Genomic DNA, 21,039 nt, shown 5'->3' with positions numbered 1-21,039 from the left:
CACGGACCGAGAGAGGAAACATCTCGCCCCGAGGCAGGTGGAGGAGACGGGAAGAACAGCCCAAGTACAAAGTCAGGGAGAGTCGGCAGGAACTGGGGGGAGGGGAAGGGATGAGGGGAAAGGGGATAAGGATGAGGGAGGGACAAGCTGCGGCGCTGCGGGTGCAGCGGGTGCAGAGCCGCTTGTCGGGGCGCAGAGCCGGGAGGGGACGGGAACGGGCGGCGCTTTGCGCGTCCCGGGAAGCGCCCTGCGCTCGGCTGGGATGGAGTTAATGTTCCCGGGAAGCTGGAAGGGACGCACCTGCGACAGCGGACCCAGACCAGCGGGGGCAGATGTAGGCGACACGGTATGACGTCATGCTGAGGCTACATATGGCGGGAGGCAGCCGCGGGAGGGGCATCGCCGCGGGAGAGCGGGCTGGGGTCGGGCTGCGGGCGGGGAGCGATCGCATCGCTCCGAGCTGCTCCTGTGCGCGGCGGAGCTGGGATTATCCCTTCGCTCTCTGTGCTGCCCAGTTAAACTGTCCTTGTCCCGACCCACGAGTTTTCCTTTCCTTTTCTTCCCATTCTGCTCCCACCCCCGAGGGGAAGGAGCGAGCGGGCGGCCGCGGGGCGGGGGGAGCCCGGAGACCGCGGCGGGAGGGAGGGAGGTGACGGAGCCCGGCTGGGCACCCAGCGGCAGCGCAGGGTGGGAGCAGAGCCCAGCACTGGCTTCAAAACGGCTTCGAAGCGATTCTGGAGAGCAGCCCTGGGGAGAAGGACTCGGGGTGCTGGTGGATGAGAAGCTCAACATGAGCCGGCACCGTGCGCTGGCAGCCCAGAAAGCCACCCGTGTCCTGGGCTGCATCCAGAGCACAGAATCCCAGAATCACAGAATGTCAGGGACTGGAAGGGACCTCAAAGGATCATCTAGTCCAATCCCCCTGCCGGAGCAGGACCACCTAGATCAGATCACACAAGAACGCGTCCAGGCGGGTTTGGAACATCTCCAGAGAAGGAGACTCCACAACCTCTCTGGGCAGCCTGTTCCAGTGTCCTGTTCCCCTTACTGGGAAGAAGTTCTTCCTCATGTTTGAGCGGAACGTCCTATGTTCCGGCTTATATCCATTTCCCCTTGTCCTATCATTGGATGCCACTGAGAAGAGCCTGGCTCCGTCTTCATGGCAGTCACCCTTTACATATTTATGAACATTAATGAGGTCCCCCCTCAGTCTCCTCCAAGCTAAAGAGACCCAGCTCCCTCAGCCTTTCCTCAGAAGGGAGATGCTCCACTCCCTTCATCACCTTTGTGGCCCTGCGCTGGACTCTCTCCAGCAGTTCCTTGTCCTTCTTGCACTGAGGGGCCCAGAACTGGACACAATATTCCAGATGCGGCCTCACCAGGGCAGAGTAGAGGGGGAGGAGAACCTCTCTCGACCTACTCACCACATCTCTTCTAATACACCCCAGGATGCCATTGGCCTTCTTGGCCACCAGGGCACATCGCTGGCTCATGGCCGTCCTGTTGTCCACCAGGACCCCCCAGGTCCCTTTCCCCCTGTGCTGTTCCCCAACAGTTCAGTCCCCAACTTGTACTGGTACATGGGGTTGTTCTTACCCAGATGCAAGACTCTACACTCGCCCTTGTTGTATTTCATTAAATTTCTCCCCACCCAACTCTCCAGCCTGTCCAGGTCTCTCTGAATGGCAGCACAGCCCTCAGGTGTGTCAGCCACTCCTCCCAGTTTAGTGTCATCAGCAAACTTGCTGACCGTGCACTCTATTCCCTTATCCAAGTCATCGATGAATATGTTAAACAATGCTGGTCCCAGTACCGACACTTGAGGGACTCCACTGGACGCAGGCCTCCAACTGGACTCTGTCCCATTGACCACTACTCTCTGGCTTCTATCCTTCAGCCAGCTCACAATCCACCTCACTATCCGATCATCCAGACCACACTTCCTCAGTTTAGCTGTGAGGATGCCGTGGGAGACTGTGTCAAATGCTTTACTGAAGTCAAGATAGACCACATCCACTGCTCTACCATCATCCACCCACTGGGTGATGTCCTCATCAAAGGCTATCAGGTTTGTCAAGCACGACTTCCCCTTAGTGCAGCCATGTTGACTGCCCCTAATGACCCTCTTATCCTTGATATGCCTAGAGACAGCATCAAGCATAAGTTGTTCCATTATATTTCCAGGGATGGAGGTGAGGCTGACCGGTCTATAGTTACCTGGGTCTTCCTTCTTGCCCTTTTGAAGACCAGAGTGACATTTGCTTTCCTCCAGTCCTCAGGCACCTCTCCTGTTCCCCACAATTTAACAAAGATGATGGCGAGTGGCCTGGCAATGACATCCGCCAGCTTCCTTAGCACCCGTGGGTGCATCCCATCAGGACTCATGGATTTATGGATGTCCAGGTGGCTTAACTGGTCCCTAACCAAGTCCTCATCAACCAGGGTAGACTCCTCCTCTATCCTGACTTCCTCAGGAGCCTCAGGGTTCTGGGGCTCATCAGGATAGCCTCCAGCAGTATAGACTGAGGCAAAGAAGGCATTCAGTAACTCTGCCTTCTTCTTACCCACTGTCACCCCGGCACCCTCCTCATTCACCAGTGGGCCTACATTGCCTCTAGTATTAGTTTGATCTGCAATGTGGGCAGCGTGGGCAGCAGGCCGAGGGAGGGGATTCTGCCCCTCTGCTCTGCTCTCATGAGACCCCACCTGGAATACTGTGTTCAGCTCTGGAGTCCCCAACACAAGAAGGACATGGAGCTGCTGGAGCGGGGCCAGAGGAGGCCACGGAGATGATCCAAGGGCTGGAGCACCTCTGCTCTGGAGACAGGCTGAGAGAGTTGGGGCTGTTCAGCCTGGAGAAGAGAAGGCTCCAGGGTGACCTTTGGGTCACTAAACTAATTTGGGTACTAAACCAAACCTCCCACCCCTATGAAACTTGCAGGATTTCAATGCTTTTGAGCCATTTCCTCTCTGCCAAACGTGGCTGGAATTAGCCAAGGGATTTGGCTGTCGTTAGGAGGGGGAAGGCTGCAGGGGAGGGAGCAGACATACCGAGACACGCCGATGCAATCTCCTGTCAGTATTAAGGCAGCCTAGAAAGCAAGTGTGTTAGTCCCTGCTGAGAAGGGACATGGGGGTAGAGGGGGAGAAACCAATGGGCAGGAAGTTTTCCAGTTCTGGAAGGGGAGTGTCAAGGCTCATTGCAAACATTGCCATCTCCTCACTTCCCCACCGGTACAGGGAGTTCTGGTAGCACAGCTCACGTCCAGGCTCCAAGACCCCAGGCAAAGCTCACCCACGTTCTTCTGGACTTCTCACAGCCCAGGGATTGCCAAGGTCTACTTGGAAAGAGCGAATGGCTGCTCTCAGTGCTGCTATTCCTTCACCCTCCAACAGCACGAGCAGAGCTGCCAGCAGCTGTTCGAGTGCAGCGAAGAGCCAGAAGGGATGGTTTGTCCCGTATAAGCACCCTAAAGCTCACATATGATGTTTATTAAGACTGCTAAACCAAAGCTGGCTCACTCTCTCTCCCTTGTGCTGTGGGAAGGAAGAGTGAAGTGACATCTTCCCATCTCAAAAGCAATAAAATTTTCTGGAGAACAATACTGCCTGTTCCTTTGCCTCTTTGCCCACTCATTTGCATGGGACCACGTCCACAGCACAGGGACGTCTGCCTCCTTTTCACAAAAGGGCTGAGCTGGCTTTTACGTTACAGCCACACCGGCCAAGCACATGTTCTGCAGTTGAGCTGAACACAAGCAACCGGTGCAGGAACACGGCCGTCACCGCGCTCGCGTGATCCCCCCCGAGGCACCTCGGAGCAGCCTGGAGTGCCACAGCTACGCAGGGCACAGAAATGAAACCGCCTGGCAACGAACCCTTTAAGACAAAGGGGGAAGCCCCCATCAGCTGGGCAAGGCCCCTGACACACACAGCAGCATCTCCCGCTCAAGGCAGGCAAAGGCAACTGCCTCCGACACTCAGTTTTTAAGGCATATGGTGAGTCTTCCAGAACAAAGGCAGGATGAAAATCGGGCACACCATCATACCGAGAGACAGGGGATAACGAGGGACAGTTCTAGTTTCACAAAACCTCATCAGCTGCTGCAGCACAGGCTGCTCCAAGTTTAGATCAGTCCTCTCTACCTTCTAGTCAGGATGAGGAAGGAAAAAAATAACCTACCCTTGTCGGCAAAAAAGCAGACGCTAGGAAGGGCTTTCGATAAAACTCACACTGAGATTTTCTTTTTCCAAAACTAAATGAAATTGCAGGGTATTTTTTCTTGTAAATTCGTATTTCCAGCAGGATGCTGAAGAGGACCGAGGGAGTGAAGGAAATGGTGTGAGTGGCCCACCAAGCTTATGGTGCAGCAGTGTCTGCTTGTCCCACAGTTACAGGCTCAGCAACCAACTCGTACGTAGAAGGGATCAGCAGAGAGGCGATTCAAGCAACCCCTTCGTTCAGGTGCCTCAGGAAAAAAGGTGGACAAAAAGGTACAACAGGAGGCTCAGAAACAACTGGCTCCAAAATTCAACACAAATTCAGCGCTCTGAAGAGCAGGGTGCTTTCAGACGGTGCTGCAGAGCCCTCCTGCTGAGGCTGAGCCGTGCACGAGCACGAGCAGAGGGACGAGGCTCTGCCACCTCTCCACTAGCGCCGGAGCAACATCCATCCTTGAGCAGGACAGTTCACCCGGCCACTGCATGGAGTGAATCACGGCCGAGGCGAGGCAAGGTCCAAAACTGACCAACAGAAGCAGGTGCATCAGTCTTCTGTTTCTGAGCCCCAGTACCCACCGCTGAAAGCAGCCATGTGTCCCTCACCGGCTGTGCTATCACACAGTTCCTGAAGGACTGCAACCCGTGGGAAGGACTCACATCGGAGAAGCTTATGGAGGACTGTCTCCTGTGGGAAGGGAGCTGGAGCAGGGAAAGAGTGTGAGGACTCCTCCCACTGAGGAGGAAGAAGCAGCAGAAACAACATGTGATGAACTGACCACAGCCCCCATTCCCCATCCCCCTGTGCCGCTTGGGGGGAGGAAGTAGAGGCAGGAGGAAGGGAGCAGTGGGGGGAAGGTGGTTTTAAGTTTTGGTTTTATTTCTCATCATCCTACTCTGATTCGATTGCTAAAAAATTAAATTGATGTTTTCTTCAGGTCAAGTCCGTTTTGCTTGTGACTGTAGTTGGTCAGTGATCCCTCCCTGTCCTTGTCTCGACCCTCGAGCCATCCGTTACATTTTCCCCTCCCCATCCCACCCGGGGAAGGAGTGGGCGAGTGCCCACACGCTGCTCAGTTGCTGTCTGGGCCTGAACCACGGCGCTCCCCTTCATCAGGGGCACATTTTGAGCCACGTCCCCCGACCCAGACAGAACCAAGGGCGGACTCTTATCCCCTCGAATGATGCCAGTGGAAACGTGAAGATGGGAATCTCCTCGTCAACACTGAAAAATGCCACCCGTCCCACTTCATAATCCAGAGAGACCCCGATCCGCTTGGGAGTCTGGATTTCCGAAAGGAGAGTGGCATTAGGGGATGTGAGAGCTTCTAAGTGCCCTGCACACTGCTCCACTGCCCAGATGCCCTCCTCCGGTTTAAACTCAATCTCACCCTTCCTTTTAACATCTTCTCTAGAGACCCCCACAGCCCATCTTCCTCCATCCACCACCTCCACCTCCCAGTAGTATCTCCCTGAGGTGAAGCCTTCACAGCCCAGCACACAATGCCGTCCGTTAAATCTCTCAGGGATGTCAGGGATGACCTGCCGTGTGTCTTCTCGTTTCACACTTTTGTGGTCGTCAGACAGGACCAGGTTACAGTGGGCTGTGTCTGCATCCAGAACCACCTTCACTGCAGGAGAGATGGAGTCAACACATCAGGGCAGAGCTCGCCCCAGGAGAGATCTTTGCTGGGGCTGCGTGAGGAAGAAGAAAAAGGGTGCAAGCGATAGCTGGCAGACTGTGGCACGGGAAGCTGCACAAGGGAACAATGTCAGTGCAAGGACATTGATGAAAAGCAGGGACAAGGATTCAGCACCCTGAAAGACTAAACTTGAATTACCTTCTTTTATAGGCACTGCATATCTTCTCCATGCTTTAAAAAAACACAAAGAAACAAAGAAAAACACAAATGAGAGGTAATCTGAACACACTTGTACGGGATTAGCTCAGGATACAGATACACCAGTGTAGCTGCACGTGTTCTGAATTGTTGCCATGTTTGTGAATGCCATCTCACAGTGGGTAGCTTCAAAACTTCAGTTTCTAGCTACATGAGAGGGCTCCATCCATTTTCTACAAACAGAATCATGCTGCCTGGTCTGAAAACTGAATGTTCTTCTTAGTCTAGAAGGATTACAAGGAATAGCTTAAAAATATACAGAAAGAAAAGGAAAAGACTGTTTCTGAAAGGAGTTCAGTATTTGCTACCTCTCCCTTTCTCACAAGGAAAACCAAAACCAGGGCAGAGGTTCAAAACCCAGGTGAGAAAATGGCCCAACTGAAGTGTCTCCCCTGTAGGAAGGAGAACGATACTCACCAAGTTCTTCAGCTTGCTTCTCTGAAAAAGAAGGTAAAACAGCACAAATGGGTGTGGGATGTTGATTTGGGGATAACCTCTCCCATAACCGCCCGCAGGCGCAGGCAGCCGGGGTTCTGCCCACGCCTGGCAATGCAAAGCTCTCCCGCACCCCCAGCCTGGAGCTCTGCAGGTGACGGTGCAGCTGTCCCGCTCGGGTACGGGGCAGGAAAAGGTCTCGGGGAGGTCCCTCGCCTACAAGGGGACCTGTCGCAGGGCACTCGCCTCGCCTGTGCCACCACTGCAGTCGTCCATCCCCAACCCCAGACACCACCTGCAATGATCTGCAATTTTGTGATTCTCACCTTCACTCTCTCCTTTCCCCCCTCTCCCCCAACCACTTTTTGGTTCACTTCTTCACCCTTTAAAAGTGAAAGTGAAAACCACCACCCGATACAGACTCTGTAAAAAATCCTCCGTAAGGCAGAGAAGGAGACTCACCGATTTCTGCACCGCGGTCCCCTGGGCAACAGACAGAAACACACACGAGTCACTGTTGGCCACAGTCCCTCCCTGGGCCCAGCTGGAGGACCCCAGAGGCAGGAGAGGCTGTGCTGAACGGGGCAGATGTGCTGATTTGTGCCCTGATTGCAAGGATGCTCACGCCTCCTGAGGGACGGACCGGTATTTATTTTGCCCATCACTTATTTCCCCCTGCACTGGCACCAGTTTAGCAAGAGCTCATTTTTAATAGCCAAAGGACTATTTCTTGGCAATTCTCTAAGCTACAGGCAAGCAAGCAAACAAAAATATGTGCCCTCCCTAAGTGTTTTTGCTGGTTTTTTTTTTTTTTTTAATTTGGTAATTGAACAATCCACATTTTTATAAGAAAATTCTCAACAGCTTAGGTTTCCATAATCTCTCCCTAAAACCCAATAGCTTTTCAGTACTATTTCTCTTCTGAAATTAAAAGGAGAGTATTAAAAAGCATTGAGAGCCACTGAGGGAAAAAATCCCAATGACTTTTCAGAGCGAATTATCACATTGACAGGGGGTCAGGGCAGGGGGAAGTAAAGTATCTGCCTAAAAGGATCATTCAGACAGAATGGGAGGATGAATAAAAAGGTCTGAAAGTTTCTGTAGAGGGTTTCACCGGGAAGGCGGGGAGCGAGACTTACGCAGTGCTGCCTCTTGCGTCGCTGAAAAGACAGACCAGAGCAGAGCATCACCACCAGAACAGAGCATCACCACCAGAACAGAGCATCACCACCAGAACAGAGCATCACCACCAAAGCCAATTCCTTTTGCCCCCGAGACAGTCGTTGGGCTGGGCAGGAGGCTGAAATTGCTCACGATAGAAAAGCTTCAGCCCAGGAGCGCCTCAAGACCTCCCTCCTCCAGGCTTTTGGAGATCTTGCCCACCCTCCGTGAACCCACCATGGCCAGAGGCCAATACTGCACTGCTGGAGACCTGAGCAAGGGCTCCAGCTCCAGGGCAGCAGTGAAGGGACAGGTTTGCCTCGACAAGGGAGGCGCATGGGCTTAAGTTTCACCTTCAGTGCCACCCAACCATCCTGCCTCGGTGGTGTTTTAGTGCTGAGACAAAGCTGAGGCTCCTGCACAATGCAATGTCCTACCCCAAAGCTTCCTCCAGCTTTGGGAGGGACCTTGAGAGCCCTTTGAGAAGCAAAGTGCACTGTTGGTACAACATCTGTTCACACTTCCTTTGGGTTTTTTCCTTAAAATTGCAACATCATTTCATAATTTCATCATTTCAGAAATTAATTTCACAATTTTCTTTAGCCACCAACCCAACCATTTCCCTCCCCCGTGTCCCCCAGAAATGTGCCCCGTGAATTCTTCCATTTGAGGGAATTCTCCAATTGCTGGAAAACAGAGAGTAAAGCTTACCTATTTTTTTCTCCTGCTTTCCTATGAAGGCAAGAAAGAAATGTAAATCATTTAGAAAATCATCCCTTGCTGATGGTTAAAGCACCGCAGGAGTGACAGCCACTCCAAGGCAGAAAGGCCGCGGGGTCTGGAAGCGCTGCGGTGCCTGCACGGCCCACCGGCTCCATCGCCGTTTGGCAGAAAGAGAGGATTTCCGTTTTCTTTATTCCTCGGGATCATTCACCCCCCGAGGGGCCTTTCAGAGCAAAGGAATCCCTGCCAGGCCCCCAGAGTGCCAAGGGGTTTTTGCAGGGCCAGGCAAATCCTTGCTCCGTTTCTGCGGGCAGAAGCCACCCTCAGCTGGGGCAGAGGCACAGTGGCTCCCGCTGCTCCAGTGCCCCCTTCCTTCTTTGCTGGCCTTTTCATTGGAGAAACAGCCTTTCTTTCCTGGCCAGAAATTAAATCCCTGCCTCTTTAAGTTCCCTGGCACCATACGTGTGTCTGAGACACCGAGACAAAACTCGGGCATCATCTGGCATTTCCCAAACCCCCGTGTTGTCAAACCCAGAGGGGGTGAATAGGGCAGCCCCCTCCCCCAAACGCCGCACCAGAGCGATACTTTTACTTTTAATTTGAAGTAGATAAACTGCGATAACGAGGAGAGCGACCACAGCGACCAGGACCACAGCAAAGGCGGTCATCCAAGGGTGGGCGTTCTGGAAAAAGGGATCTGGAAAATAAAACATAGGCAACAAGTGCAACACTCCAGTACAGAGCAGTATCACCAGGAGAAAGGTACGGCCCCCCCCCAGGCAAATAAAGTCTTCTAAAATGTTCATTGCTAAAGTAAAAAAGGAAGAGGCTGCAGCTGAAAAGCACGTGATACTGGGGTGCAGTTTGGTGTTCAGTTGGTCCAGTTCACCACCGCATCTCTGTTCTGGTATATTCCCCGGCCCAAATCAATCGTCCAGTAAAAAATGATCTTTTCTGTGTGACACGACGATTGATTTCTCATGCCAAACCAGCAGAACAGGATTTCACAGCAGGTGAGACTAAGGGCACGGGCTGGTTTCTCTTTCTGTTCGGCTCCAGGGTCCTGCACGTCTGTATTTAACCCAGGTGCCTACAGCAGCTCTGCTGCAGTGGGGGTTGTCTTTGTCCCCCCGCAGACCCGCACTTCCAGACACAGCTGGTGAATTTCGGCAGCGCGGCTGCACAAACGCTGCCCAAAGCCGCCCCTGTTTGCACACGCAGCGTGCAAAACACGCCCGAGGCACCGAGCACAGCCTGCACAACGCGCTCTCCGAGCGCAGCTCCGTCGGGAACGGGAACAGGGCGCTGCCCGCGGCCGCTGCTCACCTGATATGTACAAAGCTGATGCCCGTTCGTGGCCGTGCCGGGCATGTCGGACCGAGCAGGAGAGCTGCTGGCTCACGCCTCTGCTGAGGATTATGCTGCTTTCCGCTGCAAAGAGGCCGCGCTCGTCCTGGGTAACGCGTTCCGAGAGGGATGGGAGATGCCGCCCGCGGGGATCCTGCCACAGCACCTGGGGCTGCGGGTACCAGCCGGCCGAGCGACAGCCCACCCGGATACCCCCGTCCTGGTAGCGTTCGAGCGCGATGAGCGGGGCAGAGCCGCCGGCTGCGGGAGAACAGAGACCCTTGGGTGATCCTGCGGGATGCCGGGAATCGGGGGAATGAGGTGGCCCCGCCATTCCTTTCCCTGACAAGAAGGGATGAGCTTCGACACAGACAAATCCCAGGGGGTTTTAAGACAAATGTCACCTGGATTCAGGACATTTCTTGCAGTCTGTTTCACATAACTCAAAGATCTGCTCAAAGATCTGCTCTGGGGGCTGCTACTGCAGCAAAATCACCTGCAGGCCTGGGCAGTAAAATGGACAAGCACGACCCAAGACACTCGGACTGTATTGCCCAACGCCAAAGTTTTTCTTACACCCACTTGTATGAAGAAAACAATCTCAAGAACACTTTGGAAGCAGACAGCATATCTCACGAGCTCCTTACGGTGCTTGGTGGGCAATTTTACCTCTCGGAGACATTCTCAGTATTTTCAACCATGGGACTCAACAAAACCCTGTTTCCAAAGCAACCACCTGAAATTGCTGCTGGGAAGAAGGACAGGGAAGAAGAGCGCTGGCTACGAGCAAGTAAATTAGAGGTACCAGGGACATGGGCTACAGACCTGTCACCTTCAGCTCCACCACAGCCTGATTGTAATCGGAGCCATGTTGAACAGAGCAGGTGAAATTCCCTCCGTCAGCCAGTTCAACACGGAAAATTTTCAAGTCCACAGTGCCCTTGGCGAGGCCCTCCTTCAGCAGCTCGGTGCGCCCTTGGTATTGAAGCATTTGATCCCCGTACTGGTCCTGGCCCTCCTTGTAGCGATGCACAAAGGGCAAGAGATGTTCCCGAAACCAGATCACCTCCGTGTCCTGCGTGCTCTGCTCTGGGGAGAAGCGGCAGGGCAACACCACGTCCTCGCCCACGGCCACAGTGATGGGGCCGGGGGGTCCCGTCACGCTGAACGGAGCTGGGAGGAAGAAGAAATAACTGTGAGTTTGCTGTGGCGACTGAGCTTGGAAAACCAGCGGATGCTGCTCCGCGCGGTTCGTGTGCTGCTGGGCTGTGCCATCGCGTTGGGAGTGTAACCGCACTGGAGGAGACACGGCATTGAGGGGAGGGTTGGGAGAGGGACCCCTGCCATGCTGCACGGGGGCGGGCTGGGGCCAGGACACCCCCCCATTGCTCTGCTTCCCTGTCCTGAGCTGCCGTGAAAGTTCTTCAAATCCCTAAAAGACCGTTTGTCCTCAAGGGGACAGCTGCTGCCTGTGCTGCTCAGGGTGGGGAGAAAGCAGGACAATGAAGGAAGGAAGGAAGGAAGTGGCCAGAAGGTTTCTGGGTGGTTGGCTGGAGAAAGCAGACAACTTGGTACAAATAAAAACTCAAATATCCTTAGCTATTCACACCTATTACAAAAGAAAATAAAGCATTTTCGGTGGTCACAGCATCTTTGGAAATTTTTAAAAAAGACTTATTAATAAACTGGCCACTCAACTCACAGGGAAAGTGGTTTCTGGTTGAAGGAAAACAAAAGCAAATGAACTTTTGTTTGGCAAAGTAACTTTGAGTCAACTGTTGTGCTGCACCGTTTTACCAGGGCTGCCTTGAAGAAGCTGCTTCAGGTCAGCAATCTACAGAAGAAGAGCCCAGAACATTTTTAAAGTATTTTTTTGTTGTTTTTTCCCTTTATTGAATTGGTTCTGCAAAGAGTCCAGCGCACCCTGGACACATCCCAGTAAAGTGATGACATGCTGGGAACATGCTGGGAACATGCTGGGAACATGCTGGGAAAGTGGGGAGGGAAATGGCAGCAAGCTCCCATCAACTGCCGTGCCAGCTGATGACGTGTCGGCAGCCCAGCCAGCAACTCAACACCACACAGCCGCTCGCTCACCCTCCCCACCCCGGGAACGGGAAAGAGAAGTAAAGGGGAAACGGGAAGGAGACTCATGGGTTGAGATAAGAACAATTTCATAACATAAAATAATCTCTGAATATATATATGTATAATGATACTAACATCTACAAACGAGTGATGCCCAGTGTAATTGCTCACCACCCAGTGACCAATGCCTGTCCCAGTTAACCATCCCGAAACAGGTAAGTCCCGACACCACAATCCCGGATGAGCGAGAGGCCCGAAAAGAGAGCGAGAGCGAGATGGCACTGCGAGAGCCCTCAGAAGGGCCAGAGCCCTCTTCCCGGTCAACCCCCATCTGTACGCTGGGCATGACGTTGCATGATATGGAATACTCCCTTGGCCAATTTGGCCCTCAATCCCAAGTCTAAGTTCAAATCGTAGAGGGAGTTGTGGACCCTTTGTCCCGGCAATGCCCCCCCAGCCTCTGATGCTCCTGCCCCCCGGCAAAACCACGGCAAGCTGAAAGGTCCCGGATGTCTCGGTACCAACTACAAACATCAGCGCACAGCAACGTTCTTCTCCGAACGAATCCCAGACTAACACCAAAACACGGAGCTCCTCCAGCTGCCAAAAAGAAGAACTAACTCTGTCCCAGCCAACACCAGGACACCAACCCATCTGCATCATCTCATCTCCAGCTGAGTTCAGCGAGGTTGTGCGAACGCCTGTGCTGACACGGCCGGAGGAACAACCCAGGATTCAGAGGGATGCCGGCTCTCTCGGAAGCGGACAAGGTTCACGGCAAAGGGCTCCGTGCTGTGCCGTTCACGGGCAGTAGCCGCGCTGGCAGACGGGAAGATGTTCAGGCTGTGAGCAACGCCGCAGGAATGAGCACGAACCAGGGGGATCCCTACCTGGCTGCAGCTCGTGAACTTGGAAAACTAAACCGTAAATGATAAACGCTGTCGGAGAGCAGCCGAGCTGGAAACCGGAGAGCATCGTCTTCGCTGCTGCACAACCTGGAGATGGGGAAGGAGAGGGAAGGGGGAAAAGGGAAGAGAAACAAGGCAATACAGAGAAAAAAAAAGGCAGAATTCACTTTTAAAGGAGTTTATTGCTGATTGCAGACCGTGTTTATAAAATCTAGGGAAAAGCCTCTGACGCCAAAGGTTGAAATCAGTTTTCCATCATCAGCCTGACTTGGCTTGATGCTTTACATACAAAGTGCCTGACTGGTATGAAAAGTTGTAGGAATTTCCCATGGGGAAACAAAGGACAAGCTGCAACATCTCCTCTCATTCCATGAAAAAGTGGCAGTGGTTTTAATATGGAGCCCTTGCTTTTCTTATCCAGCCCTAAGAAAAAGATGGAAAGGTGCAGAACGAGAAGGAGAAACCCAGCCTGAATGCGCGCGGCGCTGGGGCCGCACCTTCCTCCTCTGGGACAACCTTTGGACTCCGTTGGTAGCACGTCCCCTGTCCCCGCACCAAGGGCAGGAGGGGGCCTCAGAGCAGGGAAAGCAAAACACCCAAAGCCCTCGTTCAGCACCCAGCCAGGATGGGACCCGGCCCTGCTCCCAGCCCTCCCCAACCCCCTCACCACCCGCTGACTCAGTCCCGGCTTTGTAACGAGCGGTGAAAACCAGGGCCAGTTTGGGCAGTCGGCAGAACGTGATTTCAAGCATCTTCCCGAGAGACCCCGCGTACCTGCAGGCCCCGAGCTCTGTGCTGGGCTCTGGGATGGGGCCGGAGCTGCTCAGCCGTCAGCCGGCGTGTCCGGAGGGCTCACCCTGACCCAGCGAACCACTTCCCTGTCTGAAAACGAAACGAACCCGTCACTCTGCCTCCCAGCCTGCCGCCCGTTTCCTCCTGCGCTGCTTCCGGTCAAAAATGAAACTTGCCGGGTGATTTGGGGGTTTCTGGCAATGCTTTTCTCCCGGAAACGCTCTTCTGGCAGCGCCCGCAGGCACGTCCCTGTGCAAACACCCCATGGCTGCGTCTGGCAGCACCTCCTGACGCAGGAATGCGCTGGGGTTTGTTCCCTCGCATGGTAAGGGGCAGCAAAGGAGCTTTAAAACGTTGGTCACGGGGGGGACACGCGTCCCGTAGGCCCAAAGCAGCTGGCAAGTGCCAGTCACTGCTGAGTGTGCATCACCCACCGCGGAACCGAGGCCAGGGCTGCACGGACCGAGAGAGGAAACATCTCGCCCCGAGGCAGGTGGAGGAGACGGGAAGAACAGCCCAAGTACAAAGTCAGGGAGAGTCGGCAGGAACTGGGGGGAGGGGACGGGATGAGGGGAAAGGGGATCAGGATGAGGGAGGGACAAGCTGCGGCGCTGCGGGTGCAGCGGGTGCAGAGCCGCTTGTCGGGGCGCAGAGCCGGGAGGGGACGGGAACGGGCGGCGCTTTGCGCGTCCCGGGAAGCGCCCTGCGCTCGGCTGGGATGGAGTTAATGTTCCCGGGAAGCTGGAAGGGACGCACCTGCGACAGCGGACCCAGACCAGCGGGGGCAGATGTAGGCGACACGGTATGACGTCATGCTGAGGATACATATGGCGGGAGGCAGCCGCGGGAGGGGCATCGCCGCGGGAGAGCGGGCTGGGGTCGGGCTGCGGGCGGGGAGCGATCGCATCGCTCCGAGCTGCTCCTGTGCGCGGCGGAGCTGGGATTATCCCTTCGCTCTCTGTGCTGCCCAGTTAAACTGTCCTTGTCCCGACCCACGAGTTTTCCTTTCCTTTTCTTCCCATTCTGCTCCCACCCCCGAGGGGAAGGAGCGAGCGGGAGGCCGCGGGGCGGGGGGAGCCCGGAGACCGCGGCGGGAGGGAGGGAGGTGGCGGAGCCCGGCTGGGCACCCAGCGGCAGCGCAGGGTGGGAGCAGAGCCCAGCACTGGCTTCATAACGGCTTCAAAGCGATTCTGGAGAGCAGCCCTGAGGAGAAGGACTCGGGGTGCTGGTGGATGAGAAGCTCAACATGAGCCGGCACCGTGCGCTGGCAGCCCAGAAAGCCACCCGTGTCCTGGGCTGCATCCAGAGCAGCGTGGGCAGCAGGGCGGGGGGGGGATTCTGCCCCTCTGCTCTGCTCTGGTGAGATCCCGCCTGGAATACTGTGTTCAGCTCTGGGGTCCCCGACATCAGAAGGACATGGAGCTGTTGGAGCGAGTTCAGAGGAAGCCGCAAAGATGATCCAAGGGCTGGAGCACCTCTGCTCTGGAGACAGGCTGAGAGAGTTGGGGCTGTTCAGCCTGGAGAAGAGAAGGCTCCGGGGAGACCTTCCAGCACCTTCCAGTACCTAAAGGGGCTACAGGAAAGCTGGAGAGGGGCTTTGGACAAAGGTGTGTAGTGACAGGACACGGGGCAATGGCTTTGAACTGAAAGAGGGGTGTGGATACTAAAAGCTAGAAGCAGAAATTTTCCAGCTGCTGCAGCATCCTGTGAAAGTTCTTTTTCCCATGCAGGCTGGCTGAGAAACAGTTTGAGGTTTTTGCAAACTAAGACCTTATCTTGCACCTGTAGCTCGTTATGCAGTCTTGTTTATGGCACACTGGGAAAGTTGTTTTGAAATGGGTGTTGTAGCATTTAGCCAGTCACTCTGGGAGGTGGATGGTCAAGCGACCAATTGCCTTGGCCATCCTTGTGAACCATGTTATATATACGGATTTGTAATTAATTAAACACTGCTGCTGCTGCTGTTGGCGTTGGCATTCTCTCCTGCGCCTGAATTCTGTGTCGTTCTTCTCTCCGTCCCCGGCACGACAGCGACATTTGGTGACCCCGACGTGATACAACCGCAACTGAATTTAGAAGGTACGTGCTTCCCCCCCCCCGAGGCTCCGGGCATGGAACTCTAGGCTGAAAAGATGGGGCAAAGCTCCGTGAAAGAAAGCACGATATTTTCTGCCTTCAAAAATGTGATAACGATCGTGGGAGCTGACATAAGTGATGAAGCTCTGTGAATTCCTAAATTGGGCAGCAGAACATGAGCTTGTAGCTGATCCGAACACTGCCCTTAGCCCAGAAGCTTGGGAACTGTTAGGGGATAAGTTATTTCGTGAGACCGTGTTTGGAGATAAGAGCGTCCTCGACCTGCTACGTACGTGGTGGTCGCTGTACGGTAGAATGCGGAAGCGGACAGCAGGGAGAGAAGGAAAAGGATTACCGGGCTCTGACGGACCTGCGGGTGACGGCTCCGAAGGGGACGATGAGTTATTTGAGGGATCACTGACCCCGGACAGCACGGGCAGCATACCCGCCGCGTCTCCGCTGCCCTCGGGCACTGAGAGACTCGCGGGGCCTGCGCGGGGGTCCTGCCCCTCCCCGCGGGATTATGTTCCGCCTGAGTGCCCCTCCCCAGTGGAACAGTTGGCAAAACTAACCGGGCAAAGCAAAGCGTTGGAGCGTCCCCCACCCTCCGCCCCAGCGCCCCCCCCCTCCTCCTCAGCGCTACGGCCGCCCGTACAGCCGGCTGCTTCCGTTACTGCCGCGGGATCTGTCCTGCCTGCGGCTCCGCCACTGCCGCAGCCAGGCACGGCAGCCGGGGTGCTACCGCACCCGGGAGGGGCAGGAGGTATCACGGCGGCGGCGGCTCCGGCGCCTTTGTGTCCCGCGCCAGCATCCGCGCGTTTCCCGGCGCAAACGGCGCAGACGCCGGTGGCGGATCTCTCGGCACACCAGCGTACGGCGCTTTTGCGGGAAATACTACAGCAACTGGTGGCGCTGGCGGAGGCGGTGCGACAGGCACCGAGCGCGGCACCAGCAGCCCCGACGGCGGCCCCGGACGTGGCACCGAGCGCGGCACCAGCAGCCCCGACAGCGGCGCGTGCACGGACCGTGGTGCCGCCGCAAGCCGCAGCCCCCCATGCTGCATCGCCGTGCGCAGCTCCGCAACCGCCCGCAGCCTCCGCCGCCACACCGCCCGCTGGCCCGGCGCCTGTGCCCTGCCAGCCTTCCTCATCCGTGAGGCCCCACGATGCCAGCGGTGTCACTGCGGAGTCGCTCACTGCACTGCGGGAAACTGTGGCGGCGGTCAGACGCCGGCAACCAGTAACACAGCTGGCCCACAACCGTCCTTGGACGCTTCCCGAATGTAGTGTGACTGTGCGGCCAAAAAATTCAAAGCGGTTTTGGGAAGCGGTCAAGAGGCGGGCTCTGGAGGTTGGGGACTGGGATTTAATAGAGAAAGTCGGGATGCCTAAAGATGAAAAGGGACCTGAGCGGGTTGTTATAGTGCCTCAAAGTGCTGTGCAGGTAGATCAAGGTGGTAGTGAGCCCACAGAGGGTATCATCCAAGCCTTTCCTGTGCAGAAAGCTCTTCCTGACTCAGGTCAGTCTGACCAACATGAAGTTTTCGCTTGGAGAGTGGTCCAAGATTTACAATCCAAAGTGGCACAATATGGGCTGGGGTCTCCTGAAGTCATGCAGATTATTAGAGTGCTGAATACTGACCTGCTCACTCCATTTGATATTAAGCATTTAGGTCAGGTATTATTTCAACCTGTACAATATACTGTTGGTATAGGAGCCCTACTAAAAGGCATGGACATGGCTGCTCCTAAAACACGATATGTGAAAATATCTCAGGGGCAGAAAGAGCACTTTTTATCCTTCGTGGAAAAGATTGCTGCAGCCCTCGAGAAGCAGGTCGAAGATGAAGCCTTGAGGCAGCTGTTGTGCAGACAACTAGCGAGAGATAATGCCAGTGATGAGTGTAGGAAGATCATAGATGCTTTGCCAGGGGAACCCACACTAACAGAGATGGTTGAAGCCTGTGCTAAGGTGGGATCTGAGAATCATAAATCTGCTCTGGCTGCAGTTCTGCGGCCTATTCAATTAAATTCTGATCGTGGGCTGAAAAGGCAACCTAAGGTTGAGAGCAAGCAGAAACAGACCAGACAAAAGAAGAAAAATAAAGAGAACAGGGGAGTTGCTCGCTGTGAGAGATGCGATAGGCCAGGCCATTTTGCAAAATACTGTCAATCTGTGTACCACGCCAATGGTCGACTCTTGACACGCTCGGGAAACTCGACCAGGAGCGCAAGGGGGATGTGCGCTCGGACACAAATACTTCCCCAGGGCACGGCACCGACACAGGCCTGCTCAGCCAGCTTGGAGCCAGCACCCAGGGATCAATCGGAGTGGATGTGCGCACCGCAGCAAGAGTCATCTTAGAATCCTGTTGTGTTTATAAGGTTCCCTTGGATGCATTTGGGCCCCTGGAACAGGGACTGAGTGCATTGCTGGTGGGAAGATCTAGTGTCTCCACTCAAGGGATCTTTGTACACCCAGGAGTTATTGATGCTGACTTTACAGGCCAGATTTGTGCCATGGTTTCCACACCCACCCCCCTGTGACTATTCCTGAAAAGACTCGAATTGCTCAACTTGTGCCTTTCAAGTCATGTGTTCCCAGGACAGAACAACGAAGTCGTGGAGATGGTGGCTTTGGATCTATGGGACTTCCGCAGGTCTTCTGGCCCGCAGACATCTCTCGCCAAAAGCCGCAGATTACATGTACCCTGATCCTGCCAAATGCCCAGCAGTCCAGGATTCAGCTCCGAGGTTTGATCGACACAGGCGCTGACGTGACAATCATCTCCTTCTCTGCGTGGCCTCCTATGTGGCCTTTAGCCCCTGTGGGGTCAGCCATTGCAGGGTTGGGGGAACCACACAGAGCTATTTAAGCGAACGGCCTGTGGTGGTGAAAAATGCAGAGGGGCAAACAGCTACAGTTCGGCCCTATGTCACTGCAGCTCCGCTTAACCTCTGGGGGCGGGATGTATTGGCGGCTTGGGGGGTACGGATTGGGACAAATTTTTGATGGGGGCCACTGTGCTGAAGGGCGCAGAGTATCCTACGCTGCCTTTGCAGTGACTAGTAAGCAAATCCATCCGGCAACCCCAGTGGCCCCTGCCAAAAGAGAAACTAGTCGCCCTTCATCAGTTGGTTCAGGAACAATTACAACAGGGACACCTCGAGCCTTCTACTAGTCCCTGGAACACTCCTGTTTTTGTAATTAAGAAAAAATCAGGACAATGGAGATTGTTGCAGGATCTCTGAAAAATCAATGCAGTGATGGAAAGTATGGGGGCATTGCAGCCTGGTATGCCCTCACCCACCATGATTCCAGCAGGGTGGGAAATCCTGATCATTGATTTGAAGGATTGCTTTTTCACTATTCCTTTACATCCCGATGATAAGCCAAAATTTGCTTTTACTGTGCCTGCAGTTAACAATGCTGAACCTGCCAAGAGGTATCAATGGAAGGTTCTACCTCAGGGCATGAAGAACAGCCCGACTATCTGCCAAGGGTACGTCGCTCAAGCTTTGTCCGGAGTCCGCGAGCAGTTTCCTGAGCCATACTGCTACCATTCCATGGATGCTACCCTGGTGGCAGCATCCACCCAGGACGAGCTGCTGAGGATACAGCCTCGGCTGCTCGCTGCTCTGCATTCCTATGGATTGCAGGTGGCTCCGGAGAAAGTTCAACAGCATCCTCCTTGGATTTCCCATCTGCTCGGCTCCCGCCCGGCCCCGCTCCGCTTCCGCTCGGCCCCGGCTCGGCTTCGCTCGGCTCCGCTCGGCCCCGCTCGGCCCCGCTCCGCTTTCGCTCGGCCCCGCTCGGCTCCGCTCGGCTCCGCTCGGCCCCGCCCGGCTCCGCTCGGCTCCCGCTCGGCCCCGCCCGCCGCTGGGAGGGGCTCTGGCCTCAGCCGGGCCTTTTCGAGCCGCCCGCCGGAGCCGAGCCCCCGTCACGTGCTCCGTCCCCGCCCGTGCGTCATCCTCGCGCGCGGCACTATGGCGGCGCCGGGTCGCTGCCGGTGATGTGGGTCCGGGGCCGCCCCGCTCCCGCCCCTCCGTAGCGCCTGGTCCGTGCCCGGCCCCCCCGCACCCCCGGCAGCCGCCCCTCCCCGCAGGCAGCCCCCTCTCCCGGCACCCGCTCCCCGCCCTCACGCGGTGCGGGGGCTCCGCCGGTTCGTTGCCTCCGCGCAGCAGTTCGGGCGGGGCGCGGCGGGGGGGAGGAGGGAGATGATGATGAGGAGGAGGTCAGGGGCTGCCGGAGCAGCCGACCTTCGGTCCGGACGGGCAAAGGCGAGAGCATGGCGGGGCGGAGCAGAAGGAGCCGCGCAGCCGGCAGAGCCCCCTCTGCGGGCGGGCCGGGAGAGGGCGGAGGGGGATGAGCAGCAGCACCAGTAAAGCGTCCGCTTCCCAGTAGCGCCACAGCCCGCACGGCCCCTCAGCTGGGCGCGCCGCTGCGCCCTGCGGCACGTCCCGGCAGTCGCTTCCTGGCGGCGCGTTACGGGGCGCCCGACACCCCCGGCCGCGACGGGCGCTCCGAGCAGTTGTGGCCCCTCCCGGGGCTGGGGCAGACCCCGGCCCCCCTCGCTCGTGCGGGCAGATCCCGGCGTGCCCGGGCAGAGCTTTAACCTCCTCTTCGCCGTTCGAACCTCCCCCTTCCCGTTCCAGGGGCTGCGCAGGGAAGCGCCGCCTCGACGCGCAGCGCCGCTTTGTTCGCGGCGCCTGCGAGCACCGGGCCGCGAGGCCGGCGGGGCCGGGCGCCCTGTGTGGGCTGAGAAACTTCGGGCAGGTGCCCAGGCCTGCCTCGGCGATGGCTGCCGGAACGCGCTCGGCACAGGCCTGGCCGAGCAGTGGAAGTGAAGCCGCTGCGGAGGAACAGCCTCTCCAAGGGCCTCCAGCAGCAGCTGCGCAAGGGGAAGTTTGGCTTCAGGAAGGCTGACCAGTACCCCCGTGGTGTGGCCGAGCCCCACGGCGATGGTGGCAAGGGAGGCAAAGCCACAGGGTGCTCCGGGGAGGAGTGAGAGGTGTCCAAGCGCCCAACACCCCAGCAGGGCCTGGGAGATAGCCCTGAACATCCTGTGCTACCGGAGTCGGGAGAAGCTTCCAAACCGCGCGCCTTGCAGAGTCCCGGCCCCAGAGGCGGCAAGGAGGCTTCGTGCGTCAAAACAGTGGGCCCAGTGATGGACAAAGATGTTCTAGAGCTGCGGCCGTGTGAGAAGAAGACGGTGAGAGCTGGGTGGAGGGCTGCCGTCCCTTGCGTACCTGTGAAGCGGCTGAGATTGTGCTTGGGAAGACAGAAGAGACCTCTTAGCTGGCTGAGGCGGGCAGAGGTCAGAGCTGCCTGGGGACTGGGTTGGTGTCGTGAGGGGGAGGATGCAGGCAGGTGAGCTCTTGGGGCCATGG

General features: G+C 56.2%; 1 protein-coding gene across 1 annotated transcript; it reads right to left on the bottom strand.

Moving 5' to 3' along the window:
• Positions 1 to 5,193: 5,193 nt before the first annotated feature.
• On the bottom strand, positions 5,194 to 14,429 carry LOC104383786 (butyrophilin subfamily 1 member A1-like). Its single transcript, XM_086627488.1, has 11 exons — positions 14,330 to 14,429; positions 12,764 to 12,868; positions 10,611 to 10,958; positions 9,765 to 10,046; positions 9,031 to 9,135; positions 8,427 to 8,447; positions 7,694 to 7,714; positions 7,017 to 7,037; positions 6,537 to 6,557; positions 6,060 to 6,092; positions 5,194 to 5,849 (listed from the first exon to the last, which is right to left on the bottom strand). The coding sequence occupies exons 1-11, from the start codon at positions 14,427 to 14,429 to the stop codon at positions 5,332 to 5,334; spliced, it is 1,575 nt and encodes a 524-aa protein (XP_086483614.1). The 3' UTR covers positions 5,194 to 5,331.
• Positions 14,430 to 21,039: the final 6,610 nt, after the last annotated feature.

This window comes from Tauraco erythrolophus, chromosome 28, assembly GCF_009769465.1.
Source record: "Tauraco erythrolophus isolate bTauEry1 chromosome 28, bTauEry1.pri, whole genome shotgun sequence".
Classification (NCBI taxonomy): Eukaryota; Metazoa; Chordata; class Aves; order Musophagiformes; family Musophagidae; genus Tauraco; species Tauraco erythrolophus.
The sequence above is the reverse complement of the archived record's forward strand: the minus strand, read 5'-3'. Positions and strand labels throughout refer to the sequence as shown.

Coding starts and splice junctions, on each gene's coding strand:
- LOC104383786 (XM_086627488.1), bottom strand. CDS start 14,429: ATGCCCCTCCCGCGGCTGCCTCCCGCCATATGTATCCTCAGCATGACG. Junction 6,558..7,016: donor GGACCGCGGTGCAGAAATCG/GTGAGTCTCCTT, acceptor CTTCTTTTTCAG/AGAAGCAAGCTGAAGAACTT. Junction 6,093..6,536: donor GAAGCAAGCTGAAGAACTTG/GTGAGTATCGTT, acceptor GTTTTTTTAAAG/CATGGAGAAGATATGCAGTG.